Source organism: Clinocottus analis, unplaced genomic scaffold, assembly GCF_023055335.1.
Source record: "Clinocottus analis isolate CAN_PGR_092001 unplaced genomic scaffold, fCliAna1.0.p SCAF_2, whole genome shotgun sequence".
Classification (NCBI taxonomy): domain Eukaryota; kingdom Metazoa; phylum Chordata; class Actinopteri; order Perciformes; family Cottidae; genus Clinocottus; species Clinocottus analis.
The window spans coordinates 863,463-890,637 of record NW_027175931.1 but is presented as its reverse complement, the minus strand read 5'-3'; the positions used below and the strand labels follow the sequence as shown (position 1 = coordinate 890,637).

Genomic DNA, 27,175 nt, shown 5'->3' with positions numbered 1-27,175 from the left:
GTGTGTGGCTGTCACAGGGCAATAATCCCATCTGACCGAGACCCTCCGGTGAATCTGTCCCTCTATGCACTGCAAACACACCTCATCTTCTTCTTCGTTTGCCTCAAACCGTTACAAACTCACTTGTTGCAATTCTGGTTATAATTTATACTGTTTTTATGTTGTTGTTGTTGTTTTTTTGTGGCATCGTCATCATCCTCCTCTTCATCAGCATCAGTGCATGGTAACTGGTCGCGATTACGAGGAGCTCCTCCGCCCACCGGCTGCTCGCCACTCGCGTCTTTCCCTCCTGCTGAAAACGCTCTTCTTCTTCTTTGGTCCCCCGCGGTGGCACTGTGAGCGCTCCTCGTTCCAGAGGACGACCCCTCTGGACTATGGACTTGTTTTTATTTAAGTGGTATCTCGTCGTGGCTGCTCTTATGTTTTACGGTCACTTCCTGTTCACTGGTTGCAAAAATTCAAAATGGCGACGGTCTAAATGCCGAACTCGAGGCTTCAGAGCTCTCAGTGCTGCGAGCGGATTTAACGGTGACGTCATCGTTGTTGTGAGGGCTTTTCTTCCTCTTTTGCTTCAGGCCATTGAACAACACGGAAAAGAATGTTTTCAAGAAGAAGAAACAAACACTATATCTGTATATTTTTATATCCTGATGCAATATAGAGAATGTACTATTCAACGGTGCTGAACACGACCCATAACTTTATTTCCCAGGTTTCAAGAGAGAAAAAAGTTATTATTTATGCTTACAGGTGATAAACTGATGAGTCACACTTTTTAACAGTGGCAGTCAAACACATGAGTATAATATATATGAATATATATATAAGAATGAATGAATGAAATAAAAGTTAACAAAAGTGGTTTTACTTTGTCTCTTTAATGATGAGGAATCTGCCGGCTAAGCCCCAGAGACACGATGACTCATACCTTCAAACTTGTCACCTTTCGGCGAAATTCGCCGTTTTGAAATCATAATCTGCCATCACGTGAATCATGGAGATCCGAAGAGTTTTTTGTGGGGTGGGTGGGGGAGGGGTCATCTGGCCGGGCAGCGTTTCTGAGATCGGAGTGAGTCGCGAAGAAAAGTGAATGTCGTGAGTGATCTTCGCAAATAAAACATCTTTGACGTGTCGAGTCTCGGCCAATCAGCGTTGTCTCCAGCGTCTACGTCACTCTCCAACGTTTCCTCCCTTCGCTCCAAGTTGAAGTTACCGTCGGTACAACTGGATCAGCAATGAACTCTAGTTTAGAGGTAAGTCTTGTTTGCTAGCAACAATTTAATATGCTGTTTAACTCACGAAGGTAACTCGACATCCAAGTTATGTGTCGGAATATTTTATCATGTTATCCCCATCAAATCTTTACCACCATGTTTTTTGATCTAAAGCTAGTCAGATTTAGCTTGATAATGACGTTAAAGCGAGTCAGCTTGATAACAACGTTAACGTCCGATAAACGTAGCGTCATGACGTTAGCGAACGGTAACGGAAATAACGTCATGACGCATCGCGTAAAATTAACGTAACGTTAACTTTACGTTATTATTATTATTTCCGTTACCGTTCGCTAACGTCATGACGCTACGTTTATCGGTAATGATTCTTCCGCAGGTTCAACAACGGAAACCTTGTTCCAGCTTTTACTTTAACGTTAACGGTCTGGTTCAGTTCACGCAGTCACTTCTTTAACTCACGTTGTAAAGAAGTAAATCTCGTAGTGTGACTGAGCTAACAACGTGATTTGAGCTAACAACGTGATTTCAGCTAACAACGTGATTTGGTGGTCAGGGCCAGCTCTTGATGAGATGATGCGGTCCGTTTCACAATGAAAGAGGAAGAGGAAGCTCTACATGTAGCTCCATGCAGGCTGAGATGCAGGTGGAGCTAAAGGCTAAAGCTAAAGGTGTTCACTCTCATGAGCACAGCCAGTTTACTTCCGGTCCCTACAGTCACAAGAACAGTTGCTCAAGGGCCTGAATGAAGAAGAGTTAAAGTGCATGTTCCTTCATTTCAGCAGCTTGTGAATGCAGAGGTGTGGAATAGATTGAAGCTTGCAGTTAAATCACAGCTGTTATTTTACTCTTGATAAACTACTTTAGCCAGATTATCATTTAAATTTCACTGGATTGAATGCATATTAACTGTGAATAGAAGATGGGTCACACCTCTAACAGCTGTACAGTAATAGTGGAAGTCCATTCATAAGTTTTACCAATGAAAACTAATCCTTTGGTTTAGTACAGGCGATGGTTCTGGCTCCATCGGTCCAGCAGGTCAAGGGTCAAGGCCCCGAGACAGATGAAGCTGCACAGAGCCACAGAGAGGAGGATGCAGCTGGATGTCAGCCCACAACATCTACCAGAGGAGATGAAGCAGGAGGTGGAGGCAGAAGAGACTTCCAGGAAAAGGCTCATGGCGGAGCAGCAAAGACAAGAAGTTCATGAAGAACTTCAACCTGACTGTGTGTTTAGTGTAAATGTATATGAGTTATTATCTTTAGGGCCTGAGCTCTGACCTGGTCGTAGAGGACGACCTCATTGTTCTTAACATGTTTCTTGTTATTATTAGGGTCAGATTATCTTCTCTGTGCATAATGTGTGATTCTGGGTAAATAAAATAATAAGTATCATGAATTTGCTGTGATTTGTATTTTATTGCCCCCCTTCTGCCTCCTTTTTCAGGACTAAACCCCAGAGACACAAAGACTAAACCACATTATTAAAGTGATAGTGAGGAAATTCTACAAGTTCCTGTACAAGTCTCATTATAGTCCTGGTTCTCTAGACCTCAGTGTGTGTCTATGCGCGTGTGCGTGCGTATATGTGTGCTTGTGTGTGTTTTACAACCTCATCTTGAGTTTTTTATGAAGCCACTTCTCAGGAACGTCTCTGTGACCTATGAGACATCATGTGACCAAACCTTTAGCAGGAAGTAAAGCGCTCACCGGAGGAGAGAAGAAGAAGAAGAAGAAGAAGAAAAAGAAGACTGGTTCTCGACATGGCTGCCGCTCTCGGTGAGTCCCTCACACTCAACCCGTCGTGTGCAGCCGAGTGTGTCTGACCGTGAGCTCCCGGTGGTTTTTCGGCAGCTCCGGAGGAGCAGAACCAGTCCAGAGTGGCGGTGCTGTTACTGGGAGAGCGGCTCAGTGGCAAGAGCTCGGTGGGAAACGTCATCCTGGGAACGCTAGCCTTCCGCCGGAAGACGGCCCACAGCTCCAGAGGGAGCGCCGCCGTCTGTGGAGCACAAGTGAATGTTTTAAAGTGATCTGATCCAGTCCCTTTTGGGTCTGGAGCCTCTCTCACGCTGTCTGGTCTGCATGTGACCCCCCTCCCCCTCTCCAAACCCCTCACAGGTGACGGTGGTGGACACCCCAGGGTGGCGGTCTCACTCCCCTACTCCAGGCCGAGTGTCCGTGGAGCTGAGCAGAGGTCTGGCCCTCTGCGGCTCGGAGCCCCATGTCGTCCTGCTGGTCCTGAACTCTAGCGCCCCCTTTGGCCCGGAGCAGTGGGGCGCCATGGAGGCCCAGCTCCGGCTGCTGCAGACACCCATCTGGCACAGAGCCCTGGTGATCTTCACCCACGGAGACCAGCTGGGTGAGGCCCGTTCTTTAGGATCACTGAGGTCCAACATGAGATCCAACATGAGGTCTGGTCTCTGCCTGCAGGACTTCCCATCCAGGACCACATCAGGCGACAGGGCCGGCAGCTGCAGTGGCTGCTGGAGCGCTGCCAGAACCGGTACCAGGTGATGACGGACCGAACCGGGGCCCCGGGGGTTCAGGTCTCGGAGCTCTTTGAGAAGATCCGGAAGGTGACGGAAGCCAACGAGCGTCCCGCGAAGATCCGGGATCAGATCTACACCCGGCTAAGGCGAGAGGCGAGGGCGAAGGAGGATATGAGGAGGTCGCGGGGAGGTCGAGAGGAGACGGAGATGGCAGCGATGCATGCTGGGAAACTGGGACGATGGGAGCCGACGGCCTCGGGGCGGACACGCATACCCAGAGGTACATGCATACCCAGAGATACTCGCATGCCCAGAGGTACGTGCATACCCAGAGATACTTGCATACCCAGAGGTACTCGCTTACCCAGAGGTACTCGCTTACCCAGAGGTATGTGCATACTTAGAGGTACTCGCAAACTCAGAGGTACTCGCAAACCCAGAGGTAATCGCAAACCCAGAGGTACTCGCATACCCAGAGGTACGTGCATACCCAGAGGTACGTGCATACTTAGAGGTACTCACAAACCCAGAGGTACTCACAAACTCAGAGGTACTCGCATACCCAGAGGTACTCGCATACCCAGAGATACTCGCATACCCAGAGATACTCGCATACCCAGAGGTACTCGCTTACCCAGAGGTACGTGCATACTTAGAGGCACTCGCAAACCCAGAGGTACTCGCAAACCCAGAGGTACTCGCATACCCAGAGGTACGTGCATACCCAGAAGTACTGAAATATGCAGAGGTACTCGCATACCTAGCGGTACTCATTAACAATTAAGGACGTGTGTTTTCGTTGAAGGATTCCTGGTGGGAGCCGTCGCAGGTTCGAAGCCCGCTCTGAGTCTTGTGCTGCTGGGGAGGAGGAAGTCGGGGAAGAGCTCCGCCGGCAACGCAATCCTGGACCGGGACGAGTTCCGGGTGGACGTGAAAACCACCCAGTGCTGTGCGGGCCGCGGCGAGGTCTCTGGCCGCACTGTCACCGTGGTGGATTCGCCCGGCTGGAGCCGGTTCGGTCTGGCCGACCCCAAAGAGGTCCGACTGGAGATTGGCCGGAGCCCCTCCCTCTGCCCCGAGGGCGTCCGGCCGCGCTTCCTGCTTGCCGTGCCCGTGGACTCGTTCGGGGAGGCGGACCGCAGCGCCCTGGAGGCGCACGTGGGCGTGCTCGGGCCCGCGGCGTGGAGGTGCGCCGCGGTGCTGTTCACCTACGCGGAGCAGCTGGGGGGGCGGAGGCCCGAGCGGCACGTGGAGCGGGAGGGCCGGCCTCTGCAGCGGCTACTGGACCGGTGCGGAGGCTGGTACCACGTGTTGGACCACACGGGAGGCAGCGTGGAGCGGCTGCTGGAGATGATGGAGCGACTCTAGGGATCATGCAGTTGATTTTACATGGACACTGGTTTTACATTTTAAAATAAAATGTTTTTTTCATTTTTCTTTTCTTAAAACAATGCTATTTCAAAGTGAAATTGTAACTTTTCCTTTTCCATTTTATTTTTTAAATTTTTTTATGAATCGACTCATTTTATGACTAATGAACTATATTTTAACCGTGAAATGTTCTTTTGTAAATAGTGTGTAAATAGTGTGACTTCAGCCGGTGAGTGACTCGTCGTCATCTTTCTGAACCTGAACGGCTTCATGATCATATTTACTGATGTTTCCACGTCACCTTTTACGACGTAGAAAAGGATTACTGGTCATTACAAGATTTATTGATCAGATAAATCACAACCCTGTGCTCTTAAGATCATATTCACATGTTCAATACTTTAAGAATAAACAAAAGAAGACTTTGTGCTCGTTTTTATTTCAAACTAATATTTAACAAAACGAGCGTTTAGGCCCTCATGTGGCAGAAACTGCAGGTATTTATACTGGCAAACTACTACAGATGTATACACTGTTCAATACTATATACTTTGTTCATGTTAATGAGTAACGAGGGATTCAGTATTTCTTCATATCAGTTTATTCTTTATTGCATTAAGTCAAACTTCATTCTGACAGAACAACACGATGTCTTCACAAGTGCCCAAAAAAATATTTCTCACTGACCTTTTGTTAATTATTATATTTGGCAACTTATACATCTCTGCTAAAACAATTAACAATATATAGACTGATTTATTCATGAAAAAATACATCGTCAATTTCCACCACGGATACCAGAGAAGGTACGCGACACGCAACTCAACATGCTACAAAGTAAACGACAACAATAACTAAACAACAAGCCGCTGAAGCTCTCTGACGCCCGGCACGAGGCGCCGGGTCTGCATCTGTACGGGTTCACATCCCGGAGGCGCTTTGCTCGTTACAGTGTGCACATTAACGTTTAGAGTTTAGATCCATATCGTGCTGGTCCTCTGAACCCGAACAGAACCAGGTCCACTTCATGTCAACAACAACAACACTAGAAAGAAAAAAGTTCAATATTTTGGGGATAAAACACACTTCCCTTCTGTGATGAGGAGATTAACGTCATCTGTGTGTGTCTGGATGTGTGTGTCTGTGCTTTGAGAACACGCACAGATTAAACACACGCGTGTGAAGCAGCTGAAGAAGGTGACATCACGGTGACATCATCAGGATGTCACGGGGCTCGAGGGCTAAACATTTGTAACAGAGTGCGACATAATTTACCGACAAAAATTAAATTTTCGGAATATTACTTAAAGATTATATCACGCATTGCATTGTGGGTAACGAGGGCCTCTTCCTCCTCGAGCGTAAAGAAAGTGCAATATTGAAAACTCATCACGCGCATCGAGGCGCCGAACGACACAAACGCGCGATGACGTCACAGTGTGCGACCCGCCGGAGGGTCTTCAGTTCTAGCTCACGTCTCAAGAGAACCTTCCCTGTTCTTTTTCGGAGCGAAGGATGGGAATCGAACCTGCGGTCGTCAGGCCGGACGTACGCGTAGCGGTTACGTTTATATAGCGTTGATCTACGTGAAGAGAGATGAGTCTGAGACGAGGACATTAAACTCCTTCGTCAGGAGAGTTCAAGCGACAAAAGTGCAAAAAATCTAAACGTCCGAGGCCGCTTCCCTTTATGCTAAGCTAGGCATGCTAAGCTAGGCTAACGGAGGAAGCTGATAAAACCACAACAAAAAAAAACTATTCTTGCTTTTGAAGCTCAGTCGAGTTCTTTTAGTGTTTTTTTTTGTATTTGTGCGACTCAGGATCCTGTTAAAGTGTTTAAAGTCAAAGCTGCATAAAGGTTCATGTTAGTGTTATTACATCGTTATGACATCATCACACTGCAACGAGGTGAGAGGTCACGTGACCAGGAACACAGAGGAACCAGGAAGTAAAACGAGAGGAAAATGCTTCACAAGGGAACAAACTAATACTTGGTAATAATGAATAAGTAGAAATACCTCGAGATGAAAAACTTCCAGTTCTGACATGAGAGACGCACAACAAGGAGTCTGGAATGATCTGTGGCCTCGCCAGGTAGTTTCAGGTATTTTCAAGTACTTTTAAGTGTGTTTTTTTTTTTTTTAAATTTTATTTTACTTCCGTGCATCTTTTTGCTATTTTTTCTTTTCGTCCAGAATGATGAGCGCTGAGTGGAATGAGAAGCCGTGGGTTCGAGCCCCGGGGGGGCGCCAGGCGGGTCGGGTCGGGTCGTCAGGAGCAGAAGGCGGACTGCAGCTGCTTGAAGGCCGCCTGCCGCTGCTTCTTGTCCACTTCCTGTCTCTTGCGTTCCTCCTTCTCCTCCTGGATCTCAGCCTCGAACTTACTGCCCAGAGACAGAGCCTGCATCTGGAGCACAGGGGGAGGGGTTACCTTCAGCCAGTACTCATGTTTACTGACAGGAGCCTGAACGCATCACCATGTAACTGAAGTGAACCTCTGCTGGTTCTCCGTTAGCGGAGCTGCTAACGTTACTAGCTCTCCTCCTGTTGGTTCTTCGTTAGCGGTAGCAGGTAAAGTACCACATAGAGTACAACATAGAGTACCACAAAGTACAAGTAGAGTACAACTAAAGTACCTTGGCTTCAAAGAAGTCCTTGGCTCCCATCACCCCCTCGGTGGACACGTTGATCTCAGACAGTCGGGCCAGAGCCATCAGGCCGCTCTCCTCCTGCAGCTCTCCGGCCGCCGCTCTCCTGAAGATCAACAGGAACTACGAGAAGGTTTAAGAATAATCATATCGACGTTGTAAATAATATTTTATATAATGTATATATATATATATATATATATATATATATATATATATATATATATATATATATATATATATATATATATTATTTTGGCTGCTGTGCATCTGGACACTCACCTCTCTGTAGCTCAGCTTGCCGTCGAAGTCTTCGTCCACCTCTTTGATCATGTTCTTCAGGCCCAGGTGAGTCTGAGGAGCGCCAAGTTTCTCCATCATCAGCTTCAACTCCATCAGGTCGATGAAGCCGTCTCTACCGGTGTCGTACCTGCAACCACAGACACGACACGGTGTTAAGAGGAGGCCTCTGGTTGTATAGAAGTCTACGCTTCATGTGTTAAAGCTGCATTCTCTCTCCTGACCACCAGGGGGCGACTCCTCTGGTTGTATAGAAGTCTACGCTTCATGTGTTAAAGCTGCATTCTCTCTCCTGACCACCAGGGGGCGACTCCTCTGGTTGTATAGAAGTCTATATAAGTGACTCTACTTCTCTCTTGATGTATTCCCTCAGTAAACATTGTAAACATGAGTTTATGTCTCAATCTCTAGTTTCCAGTCTTCTTCTTATATACAGCATGATGTTTGTTTAGTACATTATGGTCTGTTAGCTTTAGGGGCGGGGCTACAGGGCACACAACAACAACAGTTGACACATTCCGATGCGCGCCCACGTCTCTTAAAGGACCCCCTGTTGTTCCCAGAGGATAAAGACCACGTTCTTATGGGAACCATTGTGCCCAGTGGTTACTGGGCCTCATTTGCATAATGGGCTGATTCCAGCCAGAGAAAGGGCTTCCTGTCCGGGCCGCATTCCAACACGAAACACAAAGAGACGGACTGGAACCCTTTGTGGGAGCAGAAGAATGCAGCAGAACACCATGAGACCTCAGGAACGCAGGAACACTCATGTCAGAACCACAGGAACACTCATGACAGAACCACAGGAACACTCATGACAGAACCACAGGAACACTCATGACAGAACCACAGGAACACTCATGACAGAACCACAGGAACACTCATGACAGAACCACAGGAACGCTCATGACAGAACCAAAGGAACACTCATGACAGAACCAAAGGAACACTCATGACAGAACCACAGGAACACTCATGACAGAACCACAGGAACACTCATGACAGAACCACAGGAACACTCATGACAGAACCAAAGGAACACTCATGACAGAACCACAGGAACACTCATGACAGAACCACAGGAACACTCATGTCAGAACCAGAGGAACACTCATGTCAGAACCAGAGGAACGCTGATGATGTCAGAACCACAGGAACACTCATGACAGAACCACAGGAACACTGATGATGTCAGAACCACGGGAACCCTCATGTCAGAACCACGAGAACACTCATGATGTCAGAACCCTCAGGAACCCTCGTGATGTCATAACGTATAATGAAATGCACCTGAACGCATCACGTCGTGTGCCTCGTGCTTCCCGCGCTCATCACGTCATATCAACACCCGCGCGGACCGAACGGTCACGAGACCTCAGTGTGAGTCAGACTGACACCGCGCGCTGCCCCCGCGAGGCTTCACGTCACAGCGTCTTTATCCTCGCGAGCCTCCCGCGCGCTCGCTCGGCCACAACAACCCCCCCCCCCCCCCTCCCCTGCGCGTGCGTTCCATACCGTTTGAACATCGCCTCCATGTCTTTGATCTGCTTGCGCGTGAACTCCTTAAACTCCGTGTACGGGTTGAACACACGGGTCCTGCACGGGGCGGCGTTCCCGTCGTTGATGTCCTGTCGGCGGGTCAGCACGGCGGACAGCTCAGAGGAGGAGGACGGCTCTCCGCCGCAGGCTCCCTCGGCCTCCTGCTGCGGTTTGGGGGGTCGGCTCGGGCTCAGTCTGGGCTCCGGCCTCGGCTCGGGCTCGGTCCCCGGCCTCTCGGGCTCCTGCGTGGCGGCCAGCCGCGACTGGAGCTTCTTCGCCAGCTCTTCGGATGCCATAGCTGCGCGTCGCGGGCTTTAACAGTAGCGGGATGGAGCTGACAGCCGTCTCACGCAGCGACCGTTACACACTGAGCGATGACGAGCAGCGAGAAGACAGCGTGCGCAGCTTCCGGTTCCTTCTTTTTCAAAATAAGAGAGAGAAAAATTATAATAAAATGAATGTATTTAGCTGATTATTAGTGTCAATATGTGTTCAATAACAAAATTTAAAAAAAAATAGCATTCATGTTTGTTACATGAATGTAGTCTTTTCAAAATAAGACAAACATATATATATATATATATATATATGTATAGATATATATATATATATATATATATGTATATGTATATATATATATATATATGTATATATATATATATATATATATATATATATATATGTATATGTATATATATATATATATATATATATATATATATATATATATATATGTATATGTATTGGATTGGAGGAATGTATTTAGCTGATTATTATTGTCAATGTGCATTTTCTTCACCAAAGAAAAATCAAAAGAGCCATTTATGTTACATGAATAGAGTCTTTTAAAGATAAAACAGACATTTTTTAAATATATTTTTGTTGTCTTTGATTGAATGAATGTATTGGTATTGTATTGTCAGTATGTGAAATTTGTTCAATAAATAAAAATATTTTAAAAAGCTGAATGCTTTGGTTGAGGTTGACTCAACACGTGGCGGAAAGAGAAAACTTTAATATATATTAGGGCTGGGCAAGTTAAGGTCTTAATAATGTGCTAACTTTTTAATCCTTTAACAGCGTTAATAATTTTAAATCTCTCCAGTCGTAGTTCAGACCTAGCGTCTTACGGCTCTCGCAGTCCTGCTGTGTCAGGTCACTCAAACATGAAAATAAATGAAGTGGTTTATGTATGTGCGTGTGCTTCCGTAGCTTCACCGACAGGCAGTGTTGAGGACTTGCAGACTTGAGCCTGACGTGAAAGTCTTGTTGTGTAGTTTCTGTTCTTAGCGAGCAGCGGTGCTGCAACGAGCCGCTCCGCCTCACAAAGAGAAACACAGTCGGTGTCTCAGGAGCCTCGCTGCAGCTCACAGTCCAGACTGAACAGTAATGACATGCTGACACCTGTCAGCTGTGCTTCACGTCTCCACCTCATTCAACAGACTGCAGTGCTCTTGTTCAGGACAACACAGTATTTTATATGACTTTTGATGCTATGAATTGCATATCTATGAGACTGGAACAGTGTTGTGTGTCTCCACCGCCACGACCACAATGACCAACACAACAACACTGTACAGAAAGAAAGTTAGACGTTTAATGTGAATGAGCATACACGTTTCATCTTCTATGCAGTAATAATTTAATTTAAATCATACAGAAAGCTTCTTTAAACATTAAATAACGTCTCAGACCAGGAGGAGCATCCAGGTCTCAGGACATTGAAGTCATTCCAGAATAAATCAAAAGCAACGACGACTTTGTTTCAAAGCATCGGACCTCCGGCTGTCAAATCCTCCATGAGTCCAGCTCCTCGTCTTCCTCCTCGTCTTCCTCCTCGTCTTCCTCCTCGTCTTCCTCCTCGTCTTCCTCCTCGTCTTCCTCCTCATCTCAGTCACAAAGCGTCGCTTGTTCTCTAAACACAAACCATAATGTTATTGTGTCAAAATAAGAATGTGTTCCTGGAGGCAGACGGGACTCTGCACACACACACACACACACACACATGCTCTGTTCCCAGTATATACCTTAAAAAGAGGTTAAAGTTCCTGACTGATCCAGGATCTGGTTGTCTCTCGGTCCTGACCGTGGACCATGGGACCGTCCACTGCGTCTCCAGGGGGTTCCTCTTGGTTCTGGTTCTGCTCCTCGTGGAACAACAGGGGGGGAATGTCCAACTGCAGGAGAAGCAACAGGAAGAGATGAAGAGATGAATGGATGAAGAGATGAATGGATGAACGGATGAAGGGATGAAGGGATGAGGTCACCTGTCTGTAGAAGTCTCTCCCGGGCATGGACATGGAGGTGAGAGAAACCTCGTCGCCGCTCCTCCGGATCTCCCTGACGATGTCGTCGTGGTCCAGCGGCTCCACCGGCGCCCCGTTGACGGCCAGCAGCAGGTCTCCGTCCTGCATGCCCACGGCCTCCGCCGGGCTGCCGGCATCCACCTCCCTGAGCACGTGCACTGAAGGTTGCAGGGAAGGTCGTTGGTTTTTGTTGTTGTTGAATGAATCAACAGTTGTCATTGGATGGTTCATTTGTGTTGGATGTATGCTCAACTAAAATGTGTGATATTTCATCAACAACATTAAACTCTGCTCCTCAGTGAAACTATGACGTCATGACTGATTCACACTAGACCCCCTCACGTGACACTAGACCCCCTCACGTGACACTAGACCCCCTCACGTGACACTAGACCCCTTCATGTGACACTAGACCCTCCCTTGTGACCAGCCCCACCTCTCGCCCCGCCCCCAGGTGAGGCCTTGTGGTCTCGTGGCTCACCTGTCCTCTTGGAGCTGGCCAGCTTCTCTTGCCTCAGCAGGAAGCCGTACCCGGCGTGACCTTTGACCAGGTGCAGGGTTTTGGGGGCGTGCGGGAGGCCGCGGCACTCGGCCATGGCGGGCAGCACGGGGATCCTCCTCCGGGCGTTGCAGGACTCGCCCTCGCGGTCGATGACCAGCACCGTCACCGAGGCGCCGCTCCGCTTCACCTGAGGGCCACCACACAGGAGTCAGAACCAGGCTCACGTCTAAACACAGCTGTTTAGCTCAGGGCGAGCCGGACCGTACGGTTCTGTTGAGGGTGGACTGCGTCAGTGTGGAGGCCGGGACGCCGTTGATCCAGATCAGCCGGTCTCCCGCGAGGACGCCAGCTTTCTCTGCCGGACCGCCGGCCACCGTGTCCACAGAGAACTGGCCCCTCCCACCTGAGGAGCAAGCCTCACTATCAGGATCACTGTAATCAGGACGCGTCTGGTTTTTCAATACTCATAACTTCTAAAATATTTGGACTAATGACTCCAAATTTGCAGCATATAGACACATTGCATCCTGTAACATGCCATAAAAGTATCGGACAATTTAAACACTAGGGGGCGCTACAGTAATTCTGACAATTTTAGCATTTTTGTCATTTTTCGCCGTTTTCAGCTTTTGTAATTTTACAAACTTGTTCTACAATATTTATGCGATCGACTTCAATGCTGTTCAAGAATGATTTAAAGACCCTTCCGAGCTTAACTTGGGTTAATTGATCGGTGAACGGCCTCGAGGCGTGGACCCGAAGACACACCCATTTTTTGCCGTTCGCTATGTTACAGAAAGCTGTTGTAACTCCAGTGCACATCATGCAATCAGCCTGAAACTCCTCATGGATGAAGCCGGTTCAGGCCTGAGCACATGGACATGAAGAAACGTTCACATTGTCATAGCGCCACCTACTGGCAAAGAAAAGAAAAAAAAGCCAAACGGCATCGGATTTACATGACATTTACACAGCGTGGTCTACATTTCACGTAGAGAACCATGATGCATGTGTATCACGTGTGTTCACATCATCATAGCGCCACCTACTGGCAAAATAAAACAAGGTGTTTCATACTACTTATACAACACCCGCATGTCACATATTTCCTCATTAAAGAAGCTCTTGTAACTCCACTGGACTTCCTTTAATTTGCCCCAAACTCGTCACGCTTGATAAAAATCACTGCTTAAGGATATCGAGGAGTTCATTTTCACTCATAGTCAAAGCGCCGCCTACTGGCGAAAGGAAATCAGCGTTACATGACAAATGTATTGAAGCCCATTCCCGGCACACATATTAAAAAAAGAGGACCAAAAAAAATAAAAATTAGGACCCAAAAAAAATAAAAAATGAGAACTATCATTTTTTTTAAAATTAGTGACTTTTTTTTTCGTTGCCTTTTTTTTATTGACTTGAAAAAAGACAAAGAAAAAAAACGTTTTCCTATTTATTTTTTTTTGGTGTCAGAAATGGGCTTCCATACGCGGCATCGGATTCCTTCACCTTCCACCGGGGCGGCGCTCATCCCCAGGCCGAGCTCCGGGTCTCTGCTGACGTGACACAGTCTGGGTCTCGACCAGCCGGCCCCTTTGGACGACCTGGCCAGCGCCTGAAGGTCCAGACCCGCCGACAAGACCTGCAACACACGAGTCACCTTGTTGAAGTTAAAACACTTCAACTTCCTGTCAAGAATTACTCAAACGCGTCTCTTCTGCAGAATAACACGATGACGTCAATCATAAAAGTTTAATTTCTTTCATTATTTATTTTCACAAATTATTTTATGGATTCCCATTCAATCAATGCAGTTATTATGATCAATATGCTCACATTACCTCCGTGTACTCGTCCCGCCTCAACACCAGCAGCAGCAGGTGCAGCCCACAACACTGGATCTTCCTCACCACCTGTCAACACGACGAAGACGAGGAAGAGAATGATGATGTGTTTCGTTAAACTATTCAGATGTTTCATCTATTGAACTGTTCACATGTTTACAGCTCGTCCCTCCTCAAGTGGTCACATGACTGGTGGTCACATGACTGGTGGTCACATGACTGGTGCTCACATGAATCAATAATGACGTCATAGTTTCACTGAGGAGCTCAGAGTTTAATGTTTTACACATCTGATGAAAGTCAACACTGTATTTGGGGAGAGATTTGGCTCTTTATGCTGACTATGATGTTTCCTGAAGCTTCCGGCTGACAAACTCTTCAGTTTCATCGCTGGTTTAAAGAAGAAAAGACGCTTTTCATTCACGCAGCGTGTGTTTAGCATCATGAGTGTTTCTCTGCACGACCCACTGACCCGGCAGAAGTTCATGTTGTGCACAAACTCCTCGTTGACCTCGAGCACGTGGTCCCCGTCCTGCAGGCCGCCGCGCTGCGCGGGGCTCCAGGGCTCCACGGCGCCGACCTCCAGGCCGCGCCCGCCACGCCCGCCACGCCCGTCACGCCCGTCACGCCCGCACCGCAGGAAGAAGCCGAAGCTCTGACCCTCCAGACGCTTCAGGAGGCAGAGCCGGGGCCCGAGACCCAGAGGCTCTACACACACACACACACACACACACACAGTTAGGTCATTAGAGGGCGGGGTCAAAAGGTCACGTGAGGTCATGAGTTGCTCACCGGGATCGTCTCCGACCACCAGCGCCGGGTTATCGATGCCTTCCTTTGGGTTGAAGGTGAAACTGAGAGGACGAGGAATCAAAAACCATTTAATTCAGTTTCTCATTTACTTTTAAACACATAAAATGACCTCATGAGTGTTTACTTATTCTAGACTCTATCGTTTAAAACAACATGTGATCACAGAGCGTTGTTTTTATTATTTAATAATGATAACGCGTGGTCATCAAACACAACACGTCCTCAGAGGAGCCAGAAGATAAGAAGCTCACAGGTCAGCTGTTATCAGCAGAGCGGAGCGTCCTGAGAGACTGTTACACATGTGTTACAGACGTGTTACAGACGTGTTACAGACGTGTTACAGACGTGTTACAGATGTGTAACACATGTGTTACAGATGTGTTACACATGTGTTACAGATGTGTTACAGATGTGTTAGATATGTGTTATATATGTGTTATATATGTGTTATATGTGTTACAGATGTGTTACAGACGTGTTACACATGTGTTACAGATGTGTTACAGACGTGCTACAGATGTGCTACAGATGTGTTAGATATATGTGTCAGATAGGATGAACTGTACAGGTGAAGGTCTGGTCCCCTCAGCCTGCACACCGGGCCTCACCGTGGGATCTCCATCTCATGCTGGCAGCCTGCAGAGAGACGGGACGCGATCAGAAACCTTCAGGAGGAAGAAGCCCAGCGGAGGTCTGGGATCAACGCCAAGGAGCCGCAGAAGTCACTGATTGGCCAAGAGGCCGAGCACGAGAGGGTCAAGTCTCACAATCAATAACCTGAAGGGACCAAGTCTTCACCCAGCATGCAGGAAAACAACAGAAAACAACAAATAAACACAAACATAAACAAACTGAAGGCCTCCGGCCGGCTCTTTTTTGCACAAGAAGGATTCCTTATTTCCAAACCAGTGGGACCAGTGGGACCAGTGGGACCAGTGGAGCTCGAGGCTCCACACAAACACCCAGAGAGACAGAGAGGCTTCACCACGGAGCAGAAAACACCTGAAACCTTCAGGTGAGGTACGGCGACCATTTTAACCTGAACCCTGCAGACAGAGAGAGAGAGAGAGAGCTTACCTGTGGAGGTCCTCATGGAGTCCTGAGAGTGTGTGAGAGAGTGTGTGTGTGTGTGTGTGTGTGTGTGTGTGTGTGTGTACAAGGTTCACAGACAATAAAGACTCTTCAGCAGGTGAGATGTGAGCCGGCTCTCTTCAGGTTAAACATTTACATTCTGGAGGAGGAGACTCGGATCCTGAAGGCCTCTTTCAAACGTTCACGTTGATCACATCAGAAGCTGTGAGTCGTTAATCAGCCAATCAGAGGCTCCGAGGCCTGAAGGTAGAGTTGTGTCTTTTTTAACCGAGCACATTTCTTGTTTGAAAGTAAATTGTTTCCAAATCTTTGCTCTCAATTCAAAAAAACGCTCTCAAAATAAAAAACCTTAAAAAAAATGCTCTAAAAAAAACCTGCGTGTTTTTTTTTGAGAGCGTTTTTTTTTTGAGAGACCATTTTTCTGAATTGAGAGCAAAGATTTGGAAACAATTTACTTTCTAACAAGAAGTTTGTTCGGTTAAAAAAGACACAACTCTACCTTCATGCTGAGGCGTGAGAGACGAGCTGAAGGACAACACGAACGCTTCAGATCAACCATCAGCAAATATGTTTACACTCATGTGACTTTGAACGAAGACTGGAATAAATATGAAGCTGAAAGATGGAGCATGAAACACGTGAACTCAGAGGAATATCGACATTCATTCGTCATTTTTTTATTTGGATAAAAATGAGTACATTGACTGTTTGATGGAAAAAAACAAACAAATATAAAATTGTTCAAAACATGCTATGATGTCATCATGGTCACGTGATATGTCGCAGTAAAGTGCTTTGTTTGTTCGTATTTACGGTTAAGGCTTTAGGGGCGGGGCTTAAAACACATCTCATGTCATTTTAACAAAGTGCAACACTATTTAAATTTCATTTAAATAGTGAGAATTAATCCAGCGTTCCATCCCATAATCAGCACTCAAAACATGCAGATTTTACATTTTTCATCTGAAACTCAAATATTTATAATTTCAAGCTCTGGATAATATTATTGCAATATATTACTTTTTTTTAAAAAAAGGAATTTTCAGAGGACCATTTTATACTTTGCATTATTTTAAATATCCCTTTTTTAGTTTTTCTCTGTCACACATCAGAACCGTTTGATAGCCAAGTAAGTTTGTACGAACGAGGAATTCGTCCTATGATTCCACATAAAAAGTGACACAGGAAGTTCTCACCAGTGCTCTTCTGCTTCCAGAGAGCTTTACTGGTCAGAACCCAGTCAGAGCTTCTGTTGAGGTTTAAGTTGAGCTGAAGTGATAAAACAAAAGTCTCTTTGCTGGTTGTGTTGTTGTTTTTTACATCTCTTTGTGAATCCATGTGAACAAAGTCAGTCGCGTCTCCTCCTGGACGTCCAGCAGGTTTTATTGTTTGAATCCCGGCGGCGGAGGCGGGTTGTCCTTCTCCAGCATCTTCAGCGTCTTTCGAACGCCCTTCTCCACCCGGTAGAAGTGCAGCCTCTTCCAGATGCTCTGTTGGTGCTGGCGGCCCCAATCCAGATCCCTGAGGAACACCTTCAAGAGAAAAACAGGCATTATCAACACAGTGTTATCTTTTCATTCATTTGCTGAAGACGTCCTCTGTCTTTGGACCCTGTGCTAGCGCTCTACTTCCAGGCCTGATGGAGCAGAACTTTTACTTTGTAGAGGAAGAAAAAAACGAGACCGCAGAGAGAGAGAGAATCTTCCCCTCGTACCTTCAGCTGCTCTTGGACTCGTTGGCGGTTCCAGGACGAGGCGTTCTCCCGGATCACGGTGAGGATCGGGTGCCAGTCCTCGGAGATGTCGGTGCCCTCGGTGACTGAAGCCAGGACCTTGACCCGCCGGCCGCCGTGGCTCTTGGGAACGCCTCGAACGTACAGCGACTGTTTCCCCACATCGCTGAGAGCGTTCAGGTACAAGCTGCAGGACCCCGACAAAGAGACAACCGCTTTAACACACGAAGTATAGACTTCTATACAACCAGAGGAGTCACCCCCTGGTGGTCAGGAGAGAGAATGCAGCTTTAACACATGAAGCAGTGACTTCTATACAACCAGAGGAGTCGCCCCCTGGTGGTCAGGAGAGAGAATGCAGCTGTAACACACGAAGTATAGACTTCTATACAACCATAGGAGTCGCCCCCTGGTGGTCAGGAGAGAGAATGCAGCTTCAACACATGAATCATAGACTTCTATACAACCAGAGGAGTCGCCCCCTGGTGGTCAGGAGAGAGAATGCAGCTCTAACACATGAAGCAGTGACTTCTATACAACCAGAGGAGTCGCCCCCTAGTGGTCAGCAGAGAGAATGCAGCTGTAACACACGAAGTATAGACTTCTATACAACCAGAGGAGTCGCCCCCTGGTGGTCAGGAGATATAATGCAGCTCTAACACATGAAGCAGTGACTTCTATACAACCAGAGGAGTCGCCCCCTAGTGGTCAGCAGAGAGAATGCAGCTTTAACACATGAAGCATAGACTTCTATACAACCAGAGGAGTCGCCCCCTGGTGGTCAGGAGAGAGAATGCAGCTCTAACACATGAAGCAGTGACTTCTATACAACCAGAGGAGTCGCCTCCTGGAGTCTTACTGCAAGGTGTGAATGCTGGGATGCTCCCTGCAGGCGTCCACCAAAGCCAGGGCGGCGTTGTCCCCGATGTTGTTGTAGGCCACGTTGAGCTCCAGGAGCCCCGAGTGCTGCTGGAGCCTCCCGGCCAGCTGCAGGGCCCCCCGGTCCCCCAGACCCGTGTGCATCAGCGACAGGTGCGTCAGGGATCGGTTCTCCGGCAAAGCCTCCAGCAGGGTGCAGGCTCCCACCTCCAGCAGAGGGTTGTCACACAGTCTGGAGGAGCACATTGGAGCAATGAGGCCGAGAACAGACCAACCAGAGAGACTGTGGTGGACTGGACTCTGTGTAGTGGGAACACTGGGCCTCAAGCAGGAGAACCTTCACTCGTACGAGGGAGGGATTTTAGTTTATTTAATCTCTATTTTATAATCACGTGAAAACGTCTTGATTCATTCCAGTTCATCACCAACACAACATTTTACTAGATTACATGTGAACGCCTCACAAGCCCATTGTGTTGACTGTTGGTATAAAGAGGAATGTTAACTCTGCTGCCATCTAGTGGCTGTTCACACACACACTGCAGTGAAGGTCTGCTGTGGTTGATTAGTTGCTGATGTTAATGTCCAACAAGAGATTTGGCGCAACTGGTGGATTCTGTAAGTCGTAAGCTTTACAGAAAGGTGCGCTAATCACTGCGCGTGTAGCATCAAGCTAGCACGATGAAAATTCATAATTTCCATAACTTCAGGAGCTCTCTCAGAGTTGTTTTTTAAGACATCTTGTTTATACTTCATGGTAATATTTATGGTTGAATTGTGTTTCATGCTCTTGTAACTACAGGCGGCGCCGTCGGCAAACAGGATCAAATGGACAAAGGAAGGAGAACTCCAGGAGGAGAATTCTGCCCTCGTTTGAGGAGGACGTGTGGAAAGGTCTCGACTCCAGACATGAAAACATTGAACTCCCCCTGAAGAGGGGAAGTTAAAGACGTGGATAAAAGGTGTGGTCTTACTGTAGAGATCTGATCGAGCTCATGGGGTCGAGCAGCAGATCTCTCAGGAAGAAGCAGGACTCAGGACCCAGGCTGTTAAACTGCAGACTGAGGACAACAGAGACAGGCAGATGCAACAATCACTACACAACACACGCACACAACACATGCTAGACGAGCAAGGGAGTCACCCCAAGTCAAGAAAAATGCATTTAAATCCTGGACATGGTCATGTTCTGGACTCAAAACTCTAAAACATACAACCTTCATGATCGTAGGATTTCTTGCAGGCGTGTTATACCTCAACTTTGCTGTGGTTCAACAAACACTGGAACTTCTCTTAGTAGGACAACATGTACAATGCACATACAAAAACAACAACACACATTTCCTTTGTTGCTCAGTGCAAATCAGAACAGAAGGGTATCGGATTGAGTCTCACTTGAGGTTATGCGTGTGCCTGAAGGCCGGCCACAGCATGTGCAGCATGTCGCGGGTCAGGAGGCAGGAGGACAGGTTCATCTCCTCCAGGTGATAACTGCAGGAAGAGACCTCCATCAGCCATAAAGTACCGGACTCTCCACGCTGAACCTGTACCAGCACACTCAGGCTCTACCTCGCAGGTGTGCACGAGAACACAGAGCTCAGAACGAAGCACTTGAGAGGCGTCATCCGGATGTTGGTGAGTTTAATGGTTCTGATGGAGGTCAGAACCTCGGCGGTCACTCTGGGGTTCTGGATCTCGTACAGCAGGACGAGCAGGTCCATCAGCTCCTCTGGCGTCCGTGGCTTGCTGAGCTCTAGAGTTAAAAGAAGAAGTATTGCCAAAAAAAGGTATTTAAGATGTTTAGAGTTGACCCGTAACGGACCTCTGGACTTACCAGTGAAGAGTTCCTCGCAGGAACTTAATTCAAGTTCTTCAAACATGAAAAACTAAGTGTGCAGTAAAACCAGGACTGAGGAGAACACACGTTACCTCTGACGAGGTGGTTCCTCAGGGCCTGTGTGATCTGGGACACGGTGGTGCTCTGAATGCTGCAGCCGAGTTGCTGCAGGACAACTCGGTTCCCGTACTGCAACAGCCCGCCCATGAAGATGGGGTAGAGTTCGAAAGGCTGGGCCATGCAGCGCTGCTTCGGGTGCGGGCCGTGGACTCCCAGCAGGCTTTGCTCCACCTGGTCCAGGACGTCCTCGTTGTAGATGTCCTCGGTGCGGAACATCTCCGCCGCCATGGTTCTGGCAATGCTGCCTTTGCTGCGACTGTTGATTTTCTCATAGAGGTTCCGGAAAAGCTTCAGGATGTCGAACACGAGGAAGAACCGCAGGGGGGTGAACTTTGAGACGATGTTGACGACGGTGTTGACGTCTTCGCCCCATCCCTGCCCGATGACCTCGGACACCTGACCGGTCAGCTTCTCCAAAGCCGACTTGTTCTCCCCGAGCACCACGTAGAGCGCCGCCAGGTACTCCTGCATGGCCGGGACGGCAAACACGTATCGCTGCTCGTCCTGCTCGCCCTGCTCGCCGGGCGAGCGCGCGCCCCTTTCGACGCTGGGAGCCAAGAAGAAGTCGAGCACGTCGGTCCGGAACACGGCCAGCTGCCGGAGCTCCTCGTCCGTCTTGGTCTTGCCTCCGATCCACTGCTCCAGCTCCTTCTCCGAAAACGAGGTGCGCTTGTTGGTCACGCCGTCGAATGCGAGCTTCCCGACCGTGCGCACCACGTTCAGCATCAGGGAGCTGTGGTGCTTCTCGAAGGGCAAGTTGGTTTTCGCGCCGAGCACCTCGCCCCCAAAGTTCAGCCGGAGGAAGCTGGTGTAGATGCCGGTCAGCGTGCGGATGGGCGCCTTGGCGTCGGTGAAATGGAGGAAGTGCAAGGTGGCGCACGTGAGCCAGCAGTAAGACGGGAGGAAGCAGGCGGCGGCCAGCTGGCTCTCCCTCTGCAGGTTGAGGTACAGCAGCTCGATGAGGGCGTGGGCTTCCTGGCTCCGGGCCGCCTCCCCGCTCTGCTGCAGCAGGCGGCTGTTGAAGTAGGCCCGCTGGCGGTCCGGGTCGTTGAAGCCACAGATCTGAGCAAAGCGACTCACGTACTTCTCGGGGATCCGGTCCAAGGCGGACAGCCTGGTGGTGACCAGGATGCTGGCCTGAGGAACACAGCAGCCACCGGACGTTAACATCGAGATCACACATGAAGAAAAAAACAAAGAGTCAATAAATACATCTTTTACAAACTCCAAAGTGTGTTTTGCCAAAGTTACCTTCAGTCCAAGCCCCAAGATTTTTCCGATATTACACCGAAACATTAAAAAGGGATCGCTCACTGGAAAACATTAATGCTGATCTCCTGATCGCATATTTCTTATTGAATATCATCCGATGACGATGACAAGTAAAACTTTGTCACACTATGAAGGTTGAAGCCGACCGAGTTTAGAGAAACAGTGATGGTGGACTGTCCCTTACCTCGGGCAGAAGGTATTTCCTCAACAGGTTGACCACCACCACACCTGGATGCGCCGCCTCATTCGGATCACTGCAAAGCTCCGTGCCTCCGATTCTGAAATCCAGATTCATCTTCTCCATCCCGTTGAAGACGAAGAGCACATCCTTGGCTTGGTTTCCCTCCCCGCTCAACAAGGGGTGTTTTCTCAGGTGGAGGTACTTCCTGCCCACTAGGTCCCTTAAGGAAGCCACCCTGCGAGGGAAGAAACTCATCACTCAGTGCAGTTTGTAACAAACGGTCCCAACAGCAGTGTGATGCAGGTAATGTGGTCGGGTGATAGCTCCAGTCTGTTCCTTGGGTCAGGTTGGTTGGGAGGGTAGGTAAGCAGGTGGGGTAGGGAGTCAGCATAGGTAGTTAGGTCGGTCCGATCCGATCCATAGATAGACCTGCTGGTTGGTCAGTCGGCCTGTCGGTTGATTGGTGGGTAGAGAGGTAAGTCCTGTTGATTGGCTCTAATTCCGAGGAAAGTGACGACTCAACCATGGTTCCAAACGCAATATATGAAATAAACGTGACATTAGACAACGATGAAAAATGTCCCTGAGTAAGAGAAGATCATCTCACTTTGACAGTTGGGCGAGGTCCTCACAAGAAAAAGGGACCAGCAACTTGAAGTGGGTCAGGGTTCTGCCAGTGCACCAATCCAGCACCAGCTTCCGGACCACTGTGCTCTTCCCCGTGCCCACGGCGCCGTACAGCAGCACGTTGAGCCCCCGGCCCTCACAGCAGGCGCCGGTGGGCTCAAACAGCTGCTCCACGGTGACGGGGAGGCTGGAGGGCGTCTGGAGGGGGGAGCCGAGCACTCCAGCCCTGTCCTCGGCCTCTCTTTCCAGGATCAGTGGGTCCACGTGCATGGTCTCTGGGCTGAAGTAACCCCCAAACTGTTTCTCCTCCTGAGGAAGGTGGCTGAACCACAGGAGGACCTTCTGCTTGTGGACCTCTAAAGGGTCTGCTGCAAGAGACAAAGAAAAGGAGGTAGCACTTTTTTCTAGAATTTGTCACAGTGCTGCAATCGACTTTACACCAGGGGGGTGTCGAACTCATGTTAGTGAAGGGGTGCTGCCAATGGGGTGCTGCCACATGCTGCCAGTTTTGACCTCAAGTGGGCCGGACCAGTAAAATCACAGCATGATAACGCATACATAATGCAAATATTTCTCTATGTTTAAATCCTTGGTGAAGGTTTTTGGATGATAAACCCTCTTTTAAAAAGGTCTTTCTACAATAAACCAGAAACAATAAAGACCAAAAATGTAGACTCCTCTGCAGATTCCCTCGCTTTATGACGCCACTTCCATGACATGACCCATTTTTAACGGCCTGCAACGGCCTTGTGACTGTGGATCACTGGTTAGCATGCCCGTCTATCAATGAGAAGATTGGTGGTTTGAAGAAAACATGCTTTTCAATCCTGCTGGCGATTTGGGATTTGTATGTCGTAAACAGCAGCAGAGCTTGAAACTGAGTCGTGCACCTGGTCCTGAGGTGGTGCAGGTGGTGGAGCAGAAGCTCCGGCAGTGATAGCCAGAGGCTGCGTACAGAGAAACCTCCACCCTCCTCTTCCTCCGCCATGCTCGGAGCAGCTGACTCAGCGGTCTGCGGACAACAACACATCAGGTCGGAGACGAAAATTCACAGAGATGAGCTAGAAAGGTCACTTCATTGCCAACAAGTCAACCGTCCACATTCCTCTCAACGAGGCTCACTCAGACTGATCCCAGATCAGTCTGACATGGAACTGCCATTTGTTGTTAAGCCGTTTGCAGGTTACAGCAGGTTAACGACACGCCTTCAAAGCATTGACCTTTTCTACAAGCACGCACTACTAAGACGTGTCCAACGCTGCTCTGAGGGAACGAACAGGAAGCTCCACATCAAAAGAAACAAGGAACAAATGATTGTATTTGTATGTTTACATTTCCTTTGATGACAATACAGTCGTGTTAAGGAAGTATAATAACTAGTCAGGAAGTTAAATATCATAATTCATCTCTCATATCTACTTTATATTAATGTGAAAACATCTGTACTTATTCTAGCTCATCACCAACACTACATTTTACTGGATTACACCTGAACGCATCATGAGAACATTATCATATATCTTTCATCATTCTGACGCACCATGCGGGTCATAACAACAGTTACTTCCCTCTTCACAGGCAACTACTTCCTTTGGTTCAGACAAGTCTGGTTTGGAAAAAGATGTTAATACAACACGCAACTGAAGAACATGACCTGTGACACAAAACCCTCCAGCTCGCTCCCAACACGCCAACACGTTGCTATTGATCACACCAACCTGTGCAGCGAGCTCATCGTCCTGCTGCCTCTTCTGGTCCCGTTCTGTAGAGACACAGACACAACGTGAGAGACGCCACCTAGTGGACATCTACTCTTCTCTTCAAGCGACAACCAGGACGTCCAGTCCTGGTCCTCTGTAGTCTCAGTGTAGTCCTGGTCCTCTATAGTCTCAGTGTAGTCCTGGTCCTCTGTAGTCTCAGTGTAGTCCTGGTCCTCTAGAGTCTCAGTGTAGTCCTGGTCCTCTAGAGTCTCAGTGTAGTCCTGGTCCTCTAGAGTCTCAGTGTAGTCCTGGTCCTCTGTAGTCTCAGTGTAGTCCTGGTCCTCTTTAGTCTCAGTGTAGTCCTGGTCCTCTGTAGTCTCAGTGTAGTCCTGGTCCTCTAGAGTCTCAGTGTAGTCCTGGTCCTCTAGAGTCTCAGTGTAGTCCTGGTCCTCTGTAGTCTCAGTGTAGTCCTGGTCCTCTATAGTCTCAGTCTAGTCCTGGTCCTCTATAGTCTCAGTGTAGTCCTGGTCCTCTATAGTCTCAGTCTAGTCCTGGTCCTCTATAGTCTCAGTGTAGTCCTGGTCCTCTATATAGTCACTACCTCTTTAGTCCATCGGGGGCACTAGAACCCACATGAAAGTTCCCTGTAGTCACTTTAACTAAACTATATAATTTGTGAACAAAACCATTTGGATTAAAAGTTACACTTCTTATTTGAGTGTTTTAATCTCGTACTAGCAATCGACGGAGAACAGGGTCAGTTTATGAATGATCGTGGTCAGTTTGTATTTAATGACACACACTGACCCATGAAGACGTTTTGTACACACAACATAATGATATTTATGGTCCAAACATGAAGAACTTTCAAAACCATTAATATTTAAAGCCATTACATGAGTTAAAGGAGCCAACAGGAAGTCAGAGGAGGATCTGGTTGAGCAACTTCCACAGAAATGAATGAACACCCTCTGGCACAATTTGACATGTTATGCTCCGACATGTTGGAGCAGCTCCAGTGACACCAGAAACATGAGTGAGTTGTTCATTTGTTTCAAATACTCTGACAGGGAACTTTACAGACTCTCAGGTTGGGTGTCCAACGCATCTGAGTTCATACCCATTAGATACTCATGCCCATTTGGATCTCAAGTGGGCCAGACCGGTAAAATACTGGATTCTTACTCGTTCTGACCAAATTTACATAACTTAAAACCATTTTATTTTATGACTTTAAACCAAATGTCCATGAGCAAACATTGTGTGAAATGTGTGTAAACAGTAAAAAGTGATAAAATGTAGTATTTAAACTAACAATGAGGATTCAAAGCATACAGTAAACCTTTAATGACACAAATGAATGAGAGACAATAGTTTGATTCAAAGGATAAACATTTATATAGATGCCTGTATGGATGCTGCTGATATTTTGAGATTTTTTTTCAATGACATTTCCAGGCCTTGAAATAACCATCGTATTCAGGTCCTTCTCTCTGGTATGCCGTTATAATTAAAACAGAACATAGCGTCCCCACAGCAGCAGGACATGACACACTCCTCCTGCAGACCGGTGCATAATAACGGGTGTAATAACAAATAAATGGAAACTCACAAGCGGTACCGGTCAGATCGGTCCCTGAACGTCTCCCCGTGCCCGCAGAGGCTGATACCTAATCATGGACCATAAATAAAAGCACGCAGCAACACGTGTCCTCGTCCTGGTCTCCCATTGGTCGACGTGTCCCGGACGCCGCCGTTATCTTATTTACTTTATGATCTCGCTCTTCTCCTTCTTCTCTCCGTCAGTCCTGTGACCGCAGAGCTTCAGCGCGCGGCTTCAACTTCCGCCTTCCGAGTGTGAAATTCAGAGGAAAAATACCCGGATCTGGCCGCGGGCCCACGGCGCATGCGCACTCAGTGATTCCCTTTAACTCCGCCTCTCTGCCCTCGTTCTCGCTCAGCTCTGGATTCAGCCGTTACTGTGTTTTTACATTATTAATATTATTATTATTATTATTTTAGGACCTTATTGTTTAAATCAGGGCTGTTCACGTGATCATATTGGGACGTTTATTTAACTTTTTTTTTGTTTTAATCCGCTGAGTTACAGACGTCTTGTTTTTATGCGTCACGTGACAGACCCGGAAGTTGTAATTCCTCCGTTTGGCCACTAGAAAGAATTTCCTTCAAAATAAACTTGTTAAAACAGAACTCTCATGAATTGTTTTCTTTATTTGAGAGCTTTAAATTAACTCTCTTGGAATGTTTGCATTTCACTCATTTTAGTAATTTTGTTTATCTTTTTGTATTTAGTTTTCTTTTATTTATTATACCTTACATGTGTGATTACTAATTTGTTAATCCTGTTGATCTGTCCACACTGCTGCTGCTCTCCTGGATCAATATAGAATTATATTATCTTATTTCTTTAATTGTTGTGTTTCATTTGAATTTGATCTTTCTTAACTTGTGTTATGAATATTAATAAGTTTTCTTAGAGCTCTTTGACTGTGACACAGGAAACTACTTTACACTACTTTACCCTGCTGCTGGACGAGAAGATACCTGTGGAGGTGGATGCTGCTACCTGCTGTAAAACAGCACCACCATGGCTCTGTTACAACAATTATATTTCATTTAATTACATTACATTGTATATATTTATTTTATTTATTTAGTATTCCTGATTTTATT

At 47.5% G+C, this 27,175-nt stretch overlaps 4 protein-coding genes across 12 annotated transcripts; 1 reads left to right on the top strand and 3 right to left on the bottom strand.

Annotated features, from left to right (window-relative positions):
- The first annotated feature begins 1,179 nt into the window (after window positions 1-1,179).
- On the top strand, window positions 1,180-5,519 carry LOC137790271 (GTPase IMAP family member 4-like). Of its 6 annotated transcripts, none has more exons than XM_068584348.1 (6): window positions 1,180-1,253; window positions 2,239-3,013; window positions 3,089-3,246; window positions 3,353-3,593; window positions 3,665-4,003; window positions 4,529-5,519. In XM_068584348.1, exons 2-6 carry the CDS (start codon window positions 2,998-3,000, stop codon window positions 5,089-5,091), a joined length of 1,317 nt encoding a protein of 438 aa, XP_068440449.1. In that variant the 5' UTR covers window positions 1,180-1,253; window positions 2,239-2,997; the 3' UTR covers window positions 5,092-5,519. The 6 variants fall into 6 exon arrangements, with proteins under 6 accessions (XP_068440449.1, XP_068440450.1, XP_068440453.1 ...); XM_068584349.1 differs by having other exon boundaries at window positions 1,187-1,253; window positions 2,244-3,013; XM_068584352.1 differs by lacking the exon at window positions 1,180-1,253 and adding an exon at window positions 1,533-1,593 and having other exon boundaries at window positions 2,244-3,013.
- Window positions 5,520-5,679: 160 nt separating this feature from the next.
- On the bottom strand, window positions 5,680-9,965 carry LOC137790277 (EF-hand domain-containing protein D1-like). The gene is made up of 4 exons (XM_068584362.1): window positions 9,556-9,965; window positions 8,023-8,170; window positions 7,729-7,863; window positions 5,680-7,499 (listed from the first exon to the last, which is right to left on the bottom strand). The coding sequence occupies exons 1-4, from the start codon at window positions 9,873-9,875 to the stop codon at window positions 7,365-7,367; spliced, it is 738 nt and encodes a 245-aa protein (XP_068440463.1). The 5' UTR covers window positions 9,876-9,965; the 3' UTR covers window positions 5,680-7,364.
- Window positions 9,966-11,367: 1,402 nt separating this feature from the next.
- Window positions 11,368-15,787, bottom strand: LOC137791112 (Na(+)/H(+) exchange regulatory cofactor NHE-RF3-like). The gene is made up of 10 exons (XM_068585826.1): window positions 15,650-15,787; window positions 15,021-15,082; window positions 14,701-14,936; window positions 14,226-14,297; window positions 13,894-14,026; window positions 12,654-12,790; window positions 12,367-12,574; window positions 11,847-12,043; window positions 11,666-11,756; window positions 11,368-11,468 (listed from the first exon to the last, which is right to left on the bottom strand). Exons 1-10 carry the CDS (start codon window positions 15,661-15,663, stop codon window positions 11,368-11,370), a joined length of 1,251 nt encoding a protein of 416 aa, XP_068441927.1. The 5' UTR covers window positions 15,664-15,787.
- Window positions 15,788-16,790: 1,003 nt separating this feature from the next.
- On the bottom strand, window positions 16,791-26,322 carry nlrx1 (NLR family member X1). Of its 4 annotated transcripts, none has more exons than XM_068584328.1 (12): window positions 26,094-26,322; window positions 24,322-24,543; window positions 23,672-23,793; window positions 22,762-23,149; window positions 22,158-22,389; window positions 20,674-21,838; window positions 20,314-20,497; window positions 20,140-20,235; window positions 19,719-19,805; window positions 18,725-18,976; window positions 17,848-18,052; window positions 16,791-17,665 (listed from the first exon to the last, which is right to left on the bottom strand). In XM_068584328.1, the coding sequence occupies exons 4-12, from the start codon at window positions 23,049-23,051 to the stop codon at window positions 17,516-17,518; spliced, it is 2,661 nt and encodes an 886-aa protein (XP_068440429.1). In that variant the 5' UTR covers window positions 23,052-23,149; window positions 23,672-23,793; window positions 24,322-24,543; window positions 26,094-26,322; the 3' UTR covers window positions 16,791-17,515. The 4 variants fall into 4 exon arrangements, with proteins under 4 accessions (XP_068440429.1, XP_068440426.1, XP_068440427.1 ...); XM_068584325.1 differs by having other exon boundaries at window positions 24,500-24,543; XM_068584326.1 differs by having other exon boundaries at window positions 22,762-23,146; window positions 24,500-24,543.
- Between the last annotated feature and the right edge of the window lie 853 nt (window positions 26,323-27,175).